This window comes from Quercus lobata, chromosome 3 (genome assembly GCF_001633185.2).
Source record: "Quercus lobata isolate SW786 chromosome 3, ValleyOak3.0 Primary Assembly, whole genome shotgun sequence".
NCBI classification, from domain to species: Eukaryota; Viridiplantae; Streptophyta; class Magnoliopsida; order Fagales; family Fagaceae; genus Quercus; species Quercus lobata.
The window spans coordinates 9,574,759-9,589,431 of NC_044906.1; the positions used below are offsets into that span (position 1 = coordinate 9,574,759).

At 31.9% G+C, this 14,673-nt stretch overlaps 1 protein-coding gene and 2 pseudogenes across 1 annotated transcript; all 3 read left to right on the plus strand.

The window, feature by feature from the left end:
* The first annotated feature begins 1,776 nt into the window (after positions 1-1,776).
* On the plus strand, positions 1,777-2,367 carry LOC115980278 (annotated as a pseudogene).
* A 2,474-nt stretch (positions 2,368-4,841) lies between these two features.
* LOC115980279 lies at positions 4,842-6,123 on the plus strand (annotated as a pseudogene).
* Positions 6,124-10,638: 4,515 nt separating this feature from the next.
* On the plus strand, positions 10,639-12,284 carry LOC115979648 (peroxidase 5-like). Its single transcript, XM_031101702.1, has 2 exons — positions 10,639-11,164; positions 11,341-12,284. The coding sequence occupies exons 1-2, from the start codon at positions 10,949-10,951 to the stop codon at positions 12,109-12,111; spliced, it is 987 nt and encodes a 328-aa protein (XP_030957562.1). The 5' UTR covers positions 10,639-10,948; the 3' UTR covers positions 12,112-12,284.
* The last annotated feature ends 2,389 nt before the right edge of the window (positions 12,285-14,673 follow it).

Sequence of the window (14,673 nt, forward strand, 5' to 3'; positions counted from 1 at the left end):
CTAGGGAATTGTGATAGGAATTAGGTTCTAACACTTAACTGAACAACATTTTCTCTATACTATTAATAACATGATTCTCTATTCGGGTTTCAATTTTTAGTGTACGAAAATACCCTCACACAAATTCTTAAAAACACTCTAAAATGCCCTTATTTTTTAATTAAATAATTTCAAATTAAAAAACAAAAATTGATTAAAAGTGTAATTTATTGTTCCCAAATTTTAAACTTTTTCCTTTATCTTCTTCATTTGACCTAAAACATAGGACACTATCTTTATCTCATTTTTAAACAGTATTCCACATTAACTTACCTCTTTCTTAAATACACACACACATACAGTTATTTATTTATTACTTTAAACATTATAACACTAAACTAAAAAAACAAATAAATAAAAAAGAAAATTATTGCACGCATAAAGCACGTATGATGAATCTAATTAATTATAACTCAGTAGACTTTCTCTTTTTATCAATGTTGGAATTAGGTATCTAACACTTAACCTTTTGAGAGTTTTATTTATTTATTTTGGGTGGTGCTTGGGTCTTAGATTTAAGCCTTTGGCTTGTGCTGAAAGAATTTCAGATGAAGTTGCCTAGAAATTTTAGGCTTGAGGAGGCTCTAATGCATTGCTAGAAGATTTGAGTTGTGGCTCAAGTTGCTTCTTTCAAAAGTGGAAACCTGGAAGCCATTTGATTAATTTAGGACCATGTTACAAGCTTTCTACTTGAAAGGTTGGATTTAGGAGTTATTTGTTAATTTGTTGGGTTGGTTGAAACCTTGGATCTCATTGGCCTTTGAGGCCCAATACTGTGCATTTTTTTTTTCCATTGAGGTTGCCTTAGCTAAATAAAACCAGAACAAAAAGGGTCATAAACCCTCTTGAAACTACTATATTTTTCTAATTTAACTAACTAGATTATTATTCTGATAAATATTCCATTAATTTAGTTATTTAGTTTTTTTTTTTTTTTTCTTAATTGATAGTAGATGATAGATGGGGGATAGGAGACTTGAACCTTAATTTTTTTTTTTTTTTTTAAGGGAACAGGCTATGTTAACATTATTTTTTCAAAAAAAAAAAAAAAAAAGAATGAAGGAAAGAATAAATGAAAGAAACCCTTTATTTCATCAACACAATCAGAGCTCCTCTTAAATAACACAGCAAATTTAGGACATTTACGACCACATGATGTATATAGTGCATTTTTCCAACTAACAATTATGAACATGATGTAGGATGTGATCAACTTGCCCATTGATTTTTCTATGGTCCATTATATGTACAATTGTCAAATGGGAAAAATATTACTCTAAGTTTGTGCTCAAGGAAATTTTCACACCCTCTCTAAACCAGGTTTTTTGGTGGTCTCATATCGAGTGAATGGTTATTCAACGTGAGGGAGTATGTGACATTTTATGTGGAATTTTTATCTAGCCGAACTAAAATAATTATGAAGAAAAGTGTGAGAAATGTTGAGGGGTTGAATGAAGCCAAAAGTCATCTTTTCATAACTATTCATTTTGTCTTAGTCCACCAAATAAAAGTTTGGATTTGTAAGTTGAGAATGGCATTTCACCCATCAAAGAGGACCTTTTCCTTAAGATGACAAATAAATGATCATCTAAAATGAGTTCGAACTGATAATGAAATGCTGGCTACTTGGTCAAGTAATGGGAGATCTAGGTAGTTTGTCATGCTTAATCATGGAAATTATTAGGTACTCTCTCCTTTAATATGTGAATGGTAGATTAAGCTACAAATTTAATAAGTATGCCCTATTGCTATTATGTGAAAGGAGAGAGCACGTCATCAGGACGCTGTGATGGCAGGGTATCACATAAGGATGAGCCTGATCAAAATCTTCCACCACCTACCCTTAATGCTCAGCAACTAGAAGAAAGATTTGCACGAAAAGGACTTAGTCTTGATGAATTGGTGACACTTTCTAGGGCACATTCCATTGGAAGGTCAAATTGTTCTCCTTTCTCAAAGCGATTATACGATTTCAATGAAACAAATCTACAAGACCCTTCAATGGATCCCATATTTGCTAGAGACTTAAAGACCCAGTGTCCAAAAAATGCTAATAATGGCAATGGTCCAACAGTACCTCTTGATGTACTTACACCATATAGGCTTGATAATAAGTACTATTAAAATTTGAAGAACCACCATGGCTTATTGACCTCTGATCAATCTCTTTTGAGCAGCACTTCAATAGTTGAAATGGTTAGAAATAATGCAAGGCACGGTCAAGCATGGGCTTATAAGTTTGGGGCAGCTATGGTAAAAATGGGTTACATTGATGTGCTTGCAGGAAGTCAGGGTGAGATAAGGAAAAATTGTAGGTTTGTGAACTAAATATATATTATAGGTTTATTTGTGTGACTGTTGAAACTTTTTTGTATGATTTGCTTAATGGGATAAATTGGTATTTGTTGGATGTTACAAAATGTGCAAAGCATTCGTTTGTGGATCTTGAGGTTTATGTTCATAGCTTTTTTTACGACCTTTTTTTTTTTTTAATGATACCGAAATATGTGAAGTGATTGTAACACAAACAAACATAATTACTTGAAAGTGCTATTAACCAATTCGCTGACCCTAATTTAGATTTTGATTTTTTATTCAATATATTTTAATACATAAAATTCACAATTGACTATCAACTTATTATTATTATTATTATTATTATTATTATTATAAATTGAGATATCTACCTTTTTATTATTATTAATTCTTATAATAATAAATGGTTATTTAAAACCTAAGTTCTCTATATCGAGAGAAGTAGACAATACTATTGAGTTATAAGGCACTTAGGGCTTGTTTGGTTTAAAAAAAATGGTCACTCATCACTTATCACTCAATTTTCGTCACTCATCACTTAAAATACCCCAACTCCCTACACCTCACCCGTTTGGCACCATCACTTATTTGTCATCACTCAATATTTTTCAACTGTTTGTGGGCCCCATACCTATAATCTGGTGTAGCTTTTACTCCTTTTTTTTTTCCTTTAACCCCCAATACCCAAACTCACCGAACCCAGTGAAAAAAAAAAAAAAAAATTCACCGAACCCAGTGAGGAAAAAAAAAAAAAAAAAAAAAGAGTCAATGGAAGAATGATGTATAGATGATCATCTTAAATGAGTTCCAATTGATGATGAAATTCTAGCTACTTGGTCAATGGAAGACCTAGCTAATTATCATGCTTAATCATGGAAATTTTTAGGTATTCCCTCCTCTAATATGTGAATGGCAAATTGAACTACAAATTTAATTAATGTTAAATTACCAATTGTTCCAAAATATTAAATTATCAAGATATATATGGTATTTAACTATTTAACCACACAATTCTAACACTCTTTCTCACGTGTGGACCAAAACTACCTTTTAATAGATGAGACCCAACACGTAGAATTTTAAATGGGAGGTAGAGTAGATAAGATAAGGATCAAACTTAGGATTTTATACTCTAATACCAATATTAAATTAAGAGCATTCTAAATAAAATGTGAACTTTATTGATGAATCAAGAAAGAATAGAAAGCTTAATTAAGTTACACTAATGTTTTGATATATATATATATATATATTTATAGAGTATTAAGTCACTCCACAAGTATTAAGTGCTTGTGGGGTGTTGGGGGTAAGGGTTAGAATTCAAGTCTCCAGAAGAGAGCTTCTCATATATATACACTTAGATTAAGTTAGTGTAGAATTTCTATGTTGTATTAAAAAAAAAAAAAATGGCATATCACTGTGTTTTAAGAATATTGAATAATTACTTGGTTGGTCACTTGTTTTCTCAATATATTTGTATAGTGCATGCAGGAAGTGAGAAAAATAAATTTTAATAAAAATAAAATGGAATAGAAATAGATAGATTAAAAAAAAAAAATCTAGTTTCCTAGTCTATTTGAAATCTATTAAATAAAATGAAAAATAAAATAGTTTTACTATCAATTTCTTACATTTTATTTATTTCCTTTTTAAATAGGGATGGCATCTATGGATCTTCTAACAAAGATATCCAGTGTTCAAGTTTTTCTTTGCCAACTATTGAATTATTAAATAAATAAAAAAGAGTGACGAAAAATTCATTTCTCTTAATTATTGAGGAAAACGATCTTCCCTATAACTGGTTCCATTCCTCTCTCTTGAAAAACTCTCGAACAGAAGATAATGGTGGGATCCACTATTCCTTTCAGTTCTTTTCCTCCATTTCCTTGTCCTAATCAAAGTTGTTAAAATATCATGAAAAGCTAGAACCCCTAAACAATAAGTGAAAGATACTGAAAATTAAGCTCACTGACCTAGTATGCATAACATGCATGTATATATGTGGGGTATGTACGTACGTTAATTTACCTCCTTATCCTCTCCATTGCCAAGTTGACATCCATGAAAGTCAAAGAAAATATATCACCACCCACTCAAAAGCTAATAGGCTAATAGGATGGAAGATCTTGTAAATTAAGCAACTGTACGTTGGAGTGTGCCAAAGAGGACTGTTTCTTCTTTGTTACCATGGAAACTCTCAAACTTAGGAAGCTTTAAGCACTTCTTCCATGCAGCTATACACGCTTTGGTTTACAAAGTAAAACTGACAAACCCATCTTCGCTTAATTCTTTCCTATAAATACTCGGTTAGCATCAACCTTTATCTTCATCTCTTTCTTGCTTATAATATTCTTCTTTATCTGTTCTTTCTTTGCTCTTTTCTCTAAGTCGTATTCATTCACTCTTTACAGTATTGGGGTTTTTCATATTTGGGTTGTAGCTTAACTATGGTAACCATCAAATTTTGCTTGGTTTTCTTTGTTACTATGTCTATGATGTTGTCAATGTCACTGGCAATGCCATCACTCAAAGTGGATAACTATCAATCAACTTGTCCTTCTGCAGAGTCCATTGTGAGAAACACTGTGAACAATGCGATGTCAAGCAAACCTGGCCTAGCAGCTGACCTCACCAGAATGCATTTTCATGACTGTTTTGTCAGGGTATGTTAGCTCTTTGTAACACCAACTACTTGTTATAGCTTCAACAGAATATGTACCTAAATTTATAGCCCCTTCTCCTTTTTCCCATTTTTTTTCCTCAGCTAAAAGAATATACTTATACTATACGTTTCTTAATTACTAAACTGTAGAGTTAAATAACATTTTCTATGTTTTCTATGTATGGTATACTATACAGTGTATTTATTACTATATATACACTACTAAGCTTCCTGATGATGGACTCAGCCAGTGCACAGTTACCAGTCTAGTCGGTGCGGATATCTGTCTCTTTTTTGATCGGACATAAATATATATCACAGAGTAACTCCCGCATATACAGTTGCCACCGCTTTTGGTGGTCCTCACCCCTCATGTTATCCTTTGGTTTGTACGTTGGAGTTATAAAGACATTAGTTGATTGGTTTGTGACGTGTGGAGCGTCACTGTTTGATATTGTAGAGGTTGAGACAGAGATGATGGGAAGCAATAAGAGAGGGAAAAAAAATAAGAAGAGTTACGTGGTTCAGGCACCATACGTCTCATGTTGGCTTAAGGTATTGTGGGACTTATTCTTATATTTTGAAGAAGAGCCTATTCAAAACCTTCCACCACCTACCTTCAACGCTCAGCAACTAGAACAAAGATTTGCACAAAAAGGACTTAGTCTTGATGAAATGGGGACACTTTCTGGGACACATTCCATAGGAAGGTCACATTATTCTTCTTTCTCAAAGCGGTTATATACTTTCAATGAAACAAATCCACAAGACCCTTCAATGGATCCCATATTTGCAAGAGACTTAAAGAGCAAGTGTCCACAAAATGCTGGCAATGATGATCCAACTGTACTCACTTGATGTACTTACACCATATAGGCTTGATAATAAGTACTATATAAATTTGAAGAACCACCATAGCTTATTGACCTCTGATTAATTAATCTCTTTTGAGCAGCCCTTCAATGGTAGGAATTGTCAGGAATAATGCAAGGCAAACTGAAACATAAGCTTATAAGTTTGCTGCAGCTATGGTGAAAATAGGTTACGTTGATGTGCTTACAGGAAGCCAGGGTGAGATTAGGAAAAGTTGTAGGTTTGTCAACTAGATATTATAAGTTTGTTGCTATGAGTCATGTGACAATTTAAATTATTTTGTATTATTTACTAATGATTCAAGTGTAAATTAATTCTTTTTGTAAGTTTTTTGAACAAGTTTTGTTGAAAATTTAATGGGATAAACTCGTATTTGTTGGATGTTACAAAATCTACATAGCATTCGTGCGTGGAACTTAAAAATTATGTTCATTACTTTATTTATAACCTTGTTTTTTAATTTTATTATTATCTTTTGAAAAAAATCATTAAAAAAAATGTTTGCAGTAGTGATTGCAACACAAAAAAAAAAAAATAAATAAATTGAAGGAGCTATTGTCTAATTAGCTTACCTGCACTTATAGATTTTGATTTTCATTCAACCAAATTCAATGTATAACTCTCTTCCTTTTTTTATATAATAAATGAGGGAATCAAACTTAAGTTCTCCCCTTTGGGGGAATCAAACAATACTATTTAGTTATAAGACTCTTGATAGTTGTCCCTTTAACTTTGGTACTTACATGAAGTGTACTATTTCACTCACTAAAGACAAAAAGTGGCAAAATTAACTCTTCAAACTTCTTATTTTATTAATTCCACCAACTATTGAGCAATAAATTATGTGAAACATTGAATTTACATTAAACTAATCCATTTTTTAGAGTTTAATTTACTTTCAAATGATGTAAATCTCATTTTACTATATCATGGTTTAATATGTACTATTGTTTTCAATCAAGTTGTTTGCGTAAAATAATTAATTGCTATGAAGACTAGATAAGTGACACCCATGAGTTAGAAGAAATTTTTTAGTCCTACGAGAGGAGTCCTCCCCCCCTCACAAAAGTTTTGAGTCCTACATAGGTCTCACATTATGACTCACACCTCCTCTTTGAGGAGTGAACTCTACAAGAAATTATTCACTCTTGCAAAAAGATTGTGGGAGTGAATAATTTCTCGTGAGTTAGTAAAGGCTAAAACATGTTGGTTCCTAAAAAAGAAAATGAAGATAGTGATACTATATCAAAACTAGTGGTACTTGGGAATTGTGATAGGAATTAGGTTCTAACACTTAACTGAACAACATTTTATTAATTATAACTCTGTAGACTCTCTTTTTATCAATGTTGGAATTAGGTTTCTAACACTTAATCTTTTGTGAGTTTTATTTATTTATTTTGGGTGGTGCTTGGGTCTTGGATTTAGGCCTTCGGCTTGTGTTGAAAGAATGTAGGATAAAGTTGTCTAAGAATTTTTTTACTTGAGGAGGCTCTAATGCATTGCTAGAAGATTTGGGCTGTGGCTCAAGTTACTTCTTTCAAAAGTAGAAACCTAGGAGCCATTTGATTAATTTAGGACCATGTTACAGGCTTTCTACTTGAACGGCTGGATTTGGGAGTTTTTTGTTAATTTGTTGGGTTGGTAGAAACCTTGGATCTCGTTGGGCTTTAAAGCCCAATACTGTGCATTTTTTTTCTTTTTTCTATTTTTTTTTTCTTTCATTGAGGTTACCTTAGCTAAATAAAACCAGCACAAAAGGGGTCCTGAACCCCCTTGAAACTACCATATTTTTCTAATTCAACAACAAGATTATTATCCTAATAAATATTACATTAATTCAATTATTTAGGGCTTGTTTGGATAGTCCAAAAACTGAGGCTTTCTACTTGAACGGCTGGATTTGGGAGTTCTTTGTTAATTTGTTGGGTTGGTAGAAACCTTGGATCTCGTTAGGCTTTAAAGCCCAATACTGTGCATTTTTTTTCTTTTTTCTATTTTTTTTCTTTCATTGAGGTTACCTTAGCTAAATAAAACCAACACAAAAGGGGTCCTGAACCCCCTTGAAACTACCATATTTTTCTAATTCAACAACAAGATTATTATCCTAATAAATATTCCATTAATTCAATTATTTAGGGCTTGTTTGGATAGTCCAAAAACTGAGTGATATCACTAAATTTTCATAACCCATCATCCAAAACTCATGGGTCCAACAAATGATGCAGTGTTTGGATTAGTTTTGGATGTTTGTTTCCATCACTCAAAAACTCAAAATTTTGAGTTTGGATGATGGAAATTGAAAACACAATTTTGGTGTTTTCATGTTTCCAAGTTATGAGTTACATGGCATTTCAGTAAATACATAAAAATAATGGGACCCACCTAAAGTCTTGTCACATCAATTCTCTTTTCTATTTTTCTTTCTTTCTTCCTTTCTTCTTCAGGTCACACGCCTGGTTCTCTCTTTCTTTCTATTTTTTTTTATTTTTTTCTTCCTTCTGCACTACACCGCCATTCTTCTCTTCTCTTTTCTTTCTTTGTTTCTTCACAGCTGCTTCTTCTTTTTTTCTTCATCTCTTCACACTGATTTTTTTCTTTCTTTCTTTACATCAATTTTTTTTTTCTTTTTACTAGATGGGTTGTTATAGTCTTTTCTGGGCATTTTTGGCTTTGATTTTCAGACTAGATTATTTTAGTTTTTTTTTGGGTATTTTCTGGGTTTGTGATATTTGTGCTACTTGCTGGGTTTATCACATGAGATCAGAGTTTCAAATATCAACACCAAGCCCATAAAACTAAGATCTTTTGGCTTCATTTTCTGGGTTTATTTTATGAGATTAAAGCTTTTTTTTTTTTTTTTTCTTTTTTTCTTTTTTCACTTTGCGTTCTTCTTTTATCTTCAGGTTGTAGCCATTGGGTTTTGTTTAAAGAGATGAAGATGTGAAGTGGAGAGGATGCATTTTGCTGAGCATTAATTTTTGTGGGTCCCACAACTTTACTTAAAATTGAGTTTTTGAATTGAAATACCACTAAGAATCCAGCCAAACACACTACCAATAGAGTTATGGGAAAATTGAGTTAGAGATATGAGAATTGAGTAATGAGTTTGAGTGATGAGATTTGAGATTTGAGTGTTGAGATATGAAAATTGAGTTAGCACCAAACCAAATAGGCCCTTAGTTTCTTTTTTCTTAATTGATAGTAGATGGTAGATGGGGGATAGGAGATTTGAACCCTAATTCTTAAAAAAATTATAAAAATTATAAAAATAAATAAATAAATAAATAAAGAAGAAGAAGAAAAGAAAGAAGGAAAGAAAAAATGAAAGAAATCCTTTATTTCATCAACACAATCAAAGCTCTTCTTAAATAACACAACAAATTCAGGACATTTACAATCACTTGATGCATGCAGTGCATTTTTCCAACTAATAACTAATTATGAACATGATGTAGGATGTGAACAACTTGCCCATTGATTTTTATGTGGTCCATTATATGTACAATTGTCAAATGGGAAAAATATTACTATAAGTTTGTGCTCACAGAAATATTCACACCCTCTCTAAACTAGGTGTTTTGGTGGTCTCATATCAAGTGAATGGTTATATTCAATGTGAGGGAGTCTATGAAATTTTATGTGGAATTTTTATCTAGCCGAACTAAAAAAATTACAAAGAATTAAAGGTGCGAGAAACATTGAGTGGTTGAACTAAGCTACAAGTTGTATTTTCACAACTATTCATTTTGTCTTAATCCACCAAATAAAAGTTTGGATTTGTAAGTTGAGAATGACATTTCATCAATTAAAGACGACCTTTTCCTTAGGTGACATAAATGATCATCTAAAATGAGTTCCAATTGATAATGAAATGCTAGCTACTCAATGGGAGACCTAGCTAGTTTGTTATGCTTAATCATGAAAATTATTAGATATTCTCTCCTCTAATATATGAATGGTAGATTAAACTATAAATTTAATAAATAGGCCCCATTGCTATTATGTGAGAGGAGAGAGTATATTATTATATTTTGAAAATACTTAATAATATATTACTTGGTTGATCACTTGTTTTCTCAATTGTAATACTTTTTATTTATATGGAAAATGCTTCCATACGTATATATTATAAGTGCAGGAAATGAGATAAATAGATTTTTATAAAAATATAATGGAATAGAAAAAAAATATATATATATATATATATTTATATTTAAATACTAGTTCCCTAGTCTATTTAAAATTTATAAAATAAAATGAAAAGAAAAAAAAAAGTTTTACTATTAAATCTCTTATATTTTATTTCTTTCCTTTTTAAATAGGGATGGCACCTACTATCGAATAAAAATATAGGAACAAAAAAAAATTATTTCTCTTAATTATTGAGAAAAGTGATCATTTTTCCTAACTTCTTACCTTCCACTCTCTTGAAAAACTATCAGGGTAGAATAATGATGGGATCCACTATCCCCATCAGTTCACCTCCATCCATTTCCTTGTCCTAATCAAGATATTAAAATATCATGAAAAACTATACAAAGATACAGAAAATTGAGCTCACTGACCTAGTCTGCATTAGATGCATGTTGACATCCCTAACAACCAAAGATGCAGATATTATATATACGTACGTTATTTTACCTTCTTACCCTCCCCACTGCCAAGTTGACATCCCTAACAGCCAAAGAACATAAATGCATCACTACCCACTCAATTTCTAATAGGCTAATAGGATAAAAGATCATGTAAAATAAGCTACTGTGCGTTGGAGTGAGCCAAAGAGACTGTTTCCTCTTTGTTACCATAGAAACCCTCAAACTTAGACTGCTTCAAGTCTTTCTTCTATACAGCAATAGTTTTGGTTTACAGAGTAAAACTGCCAGTCCCATCTTCACTAACTTCATTCCTATAAATACTTGGCTAACAACAACCTTTATCTTCATCTCCTTCTTGCTTATAATATTCTTCTTTATCTGTTCTTTCTCTGCTCTTTACTCTCAGTCTTATTCATTCCCTCATTAGAGTATTGCGGTATATTTGGGTTGTAGAGTAACTATGGCAACAATCAAATTTTGCTTGGTTTTCTTTGTTAGTATGTCTATGATGGTGTCAATGTCACTGGCGATGCCATCACTCAAAGTGGGTTTCTATCAATCAACTTGTCCTTCTGCAGAGACCATTGTGAGAAACACTATAAACAAAGCTGTGTCAAGTAACCCTGGCCTAGCTGCTGGCCTCATCAGAATGCATTTTCATGACTGTTTTGTCAGGGTATGTTTAGCTCTTTGCAACACCAATTAACTTGTTATATGTTTAACAGAAATTGTACCTAAATTTGTAGTCCCTTTTGCTTTTTTTTTTTTTCTCCGCTAAAAGAGCATACCTTATAATCTGCTTAATTACTAAGATGTGGAATTAAATCATATTGTACATGTTATCTATGCCAGGGTTGTGATGCTTCTGTCCTACTTGATTCAACCCCTGGAAATCAAGCTGAGAAAGATAATCCAGCCAACAATCCAAGCTTAAGAGGCTTTGAAGTGATATTTGAGGCAAAGGCTAAACTTGAAGCTCACTGTCCACAAACAGTCTCATGCGCAGACATTGTTGCATTTGCTGCTCGTGACAGTGCTTACAAAGTTGGAGGCATAAATTACATGGTACCATCAGGACGCCGTGATGGCAGGATATCACGTGAAGATGAGCCCAATCAAAACCTTCCATTTCCTACCTTCAATGCTCAGCAACTCGAAGAAAGATTTGCACAAAAAGGACTTAATCTTGATGAAATGGTGACACTTTCTGGGGCACATTCCATTGGAAGGTCACATTGTTCTTCTTTCTCAAAGCGATTATATAATTTCAGTGAAACAAATCCACATGACCCTTCAATGGATCCCATATTTGCTAGAGACTTAAAGACCAAGTGTCCACAAAATGCAAATAATGGCAATGATCCAACAGTACCATTTGATGTAATTACGCCATATAGACTTGATAATAAGTATTATAAAAATTTGAAGAAGCACCGTGGCTTATTGACCTCTGATCAATCTCTTTTGAGTTACCCTTCAACGGTTAGAATTGTCAGAAATAATGCAAGACATAATCTAGTATGGGCATATAAGTTTGCAGCAGCTATGGTAAAAATGGGTTACATTGAAGTGCTTACAGGAAGCCAGGGAGAGATAAGAAAAAATTGTAGGTTTGTGAATTAGATATATATTATAGGTTTATTTGTGTGACTATTGAAACTTTTTTGTATGATTTGCTTACATTTTTGTTTCATTTTTCTATGTTGAGATTCAAGTGTAAATTCGTTCTTTTGAAAGTTTTTGGGTAAATTCTGTTGAGACATTAATGGGGTAAATTGGTATTTGTTGGATGTTACAAAATGTGCAAAGCATTCGTTTGTGGATGTTATGGATTATCTTCATTGCTTTATTTACAACCCTTTTTTTTTTATTGATACCGAAATGTGTGAAGTGAATGTAACACAAACAAACATAATTATTTGAAGTGCTATTACCAATTAGCTGACACTAATTTAGAGTTTGATTTTTTATTTAGTAAATTTTATTATGTAAAATTCACAGTTGACCATCAACCTTTTTGTATTATATATATATATATATATATATATATATAGAGAGAGAGAGAGAGAGAGAGAGAGAGAGAGAGAGAGAGAGAGAGATATGGGTTCAAGTTACACCTGGTGTAACTTGACAAGAGTTACACCATTTGTAGACCGTAGATTTGTAATTGATCTAATGATTAAAAAAATAGCATTAAATGCTAATTGACTTACACCTCATTCACTTAATTAATAACAATTTTGTTTCTCTCTCCTTATTTATTATTTAAAACCTTTTAAATATACTCCTTTTCTTTCCAATAACTTTACAAATATATTTGCAATATATTTTCTTTTTTTTGGGTTGAGTTTGTACTACACATTTCCCCGGAATATCTTAAATATTCCTATTAGATCATTTTTAAGTAAACCTTAGCTTTGGAATTATTGTGCTTTTTTTGCAGACTTGGATGGAGAGTGGATATAATTGTTGCTGTTAGGACACCATGGGCTTATTCTTTCACATAAAAGAAACTCCATGGTATTATCTTCACATGTTTGTAGTTGACAAGTTGTCTCCTCTAGTGTGCTGCTCATTGTTTCAGGCCAAATAAGTGGTTGTTTTGCCAAAAACACGGGTTCGTTGGTGTTACTATTTTTCCCATGAGTATTGCAATCACCCAGTAATTTTTTTATTTCTCATTCTCTTTAATTAGGTAATTTTAGTTAGACCGATCTAAATTATATTCTTCACTTTTATCCCACAAATTTTGTAAGATGAAAAGTCTGTCAATTGTGAATTTAAACGTAGCTCTCACTCATGAGAATAGGAACCCTGTTTTGGGTATAGTTGAAATTAGATTCACTTGAACTTGCTAACAAAGTTTATGGTTCAAGTTTATAGGAATAGAAATTTAGCTTTGATATGAAAATTCTTGTGTGCTGGCCAAAAGAGAATTTATTTTGGTGGTAAAAAAGAGCACACGGGTTGGCTGTGTAGCCTATTTGCACTAGTGTCTTTTATACTCTCATAAATCTTCAAATACATCAGCAGATGGTTCAAAATATTTCCATGAGTTCCTGAGTGCACGAAACAGAAAATGGATGCGAGTGTCATATTTTACTTCTCGAACTAAATCCAAGTCAGAAGCCCAATTAATTTCAGTCACGGAAGCTCTCTTCAAACTTTTGCAAGACATTAGATGGAAAGCCTATTTAAAGGCATCCAAATAGCTCAAAGAACCTAGCCACGTCCCATTTACAATTGCGAATGATAGACACATCTTCTAAAGGGACAAAAAATCTAACAGAAATTAGATTAGCACTAGTGGCATCGAGTAAATTACAAGCTTGGTCAGTCATTAGATTAAAAACTGCTGAGGGAAATACAGAGTACCTTGGTCTTGCATTGTCTATGTGAAGATTAAATTCTATCTCAGATCAAAAAATTACAAGCTTGGTCAGTCATTAAACAACACTTAGCCATTTATTTATTTTTAAGGAGACAGGATATATATTTACAATTGATAAGACTATAAGAGTATGACCAGCTTAAAAGAAGGAAAAAAAAAAAGAAAAAAGAAAAAAGAGTAGTATGAACTCAATTAAAAAAAAAAAGTATTGCAAATATATTTGAAAAGTCATTGGCAAAAAAAGGAATATATGTAAAAGGTTTTAAATAATAAATAAGGAGAGAGAAACAAAATTGCTATTAATTAAGTGAATGAGGTGTAAGTTAATTAGCATTTAATATTATTTTTTTAACCATTAGATCAATTACAAATCTATGGTCTACAAATGGTGTAACTCTTGTCATGTTACACCAGGTGTAACTTGAACCCATCTCATATATATATATATATATATATAAGCAAAGCTTAGAAAAAGTTCAATTAAAATTCAATTTTGCTCCATATGTCTAAATTTATGTGGAGACCACACCATAATTGTCCACTTAAGTTTGTGTCATGTGTCCAGTTAAGTTTTTTAATCTTTCTGCCAAGTGAGTTAAATGAGTGCAAAACACTAAGAATCTAATATTAATGAACTATAAAATTTATAAAAAATATAAAATATAAAAAATCACATATACTCAATAAAAATTACCACATAACAAAGATCACCACACATTCTATCTTATTAAAAAAAATACAATAAGTAGTATTAAATTTATGAAAGAATTTTAATATATAACTAATTTGTTTAC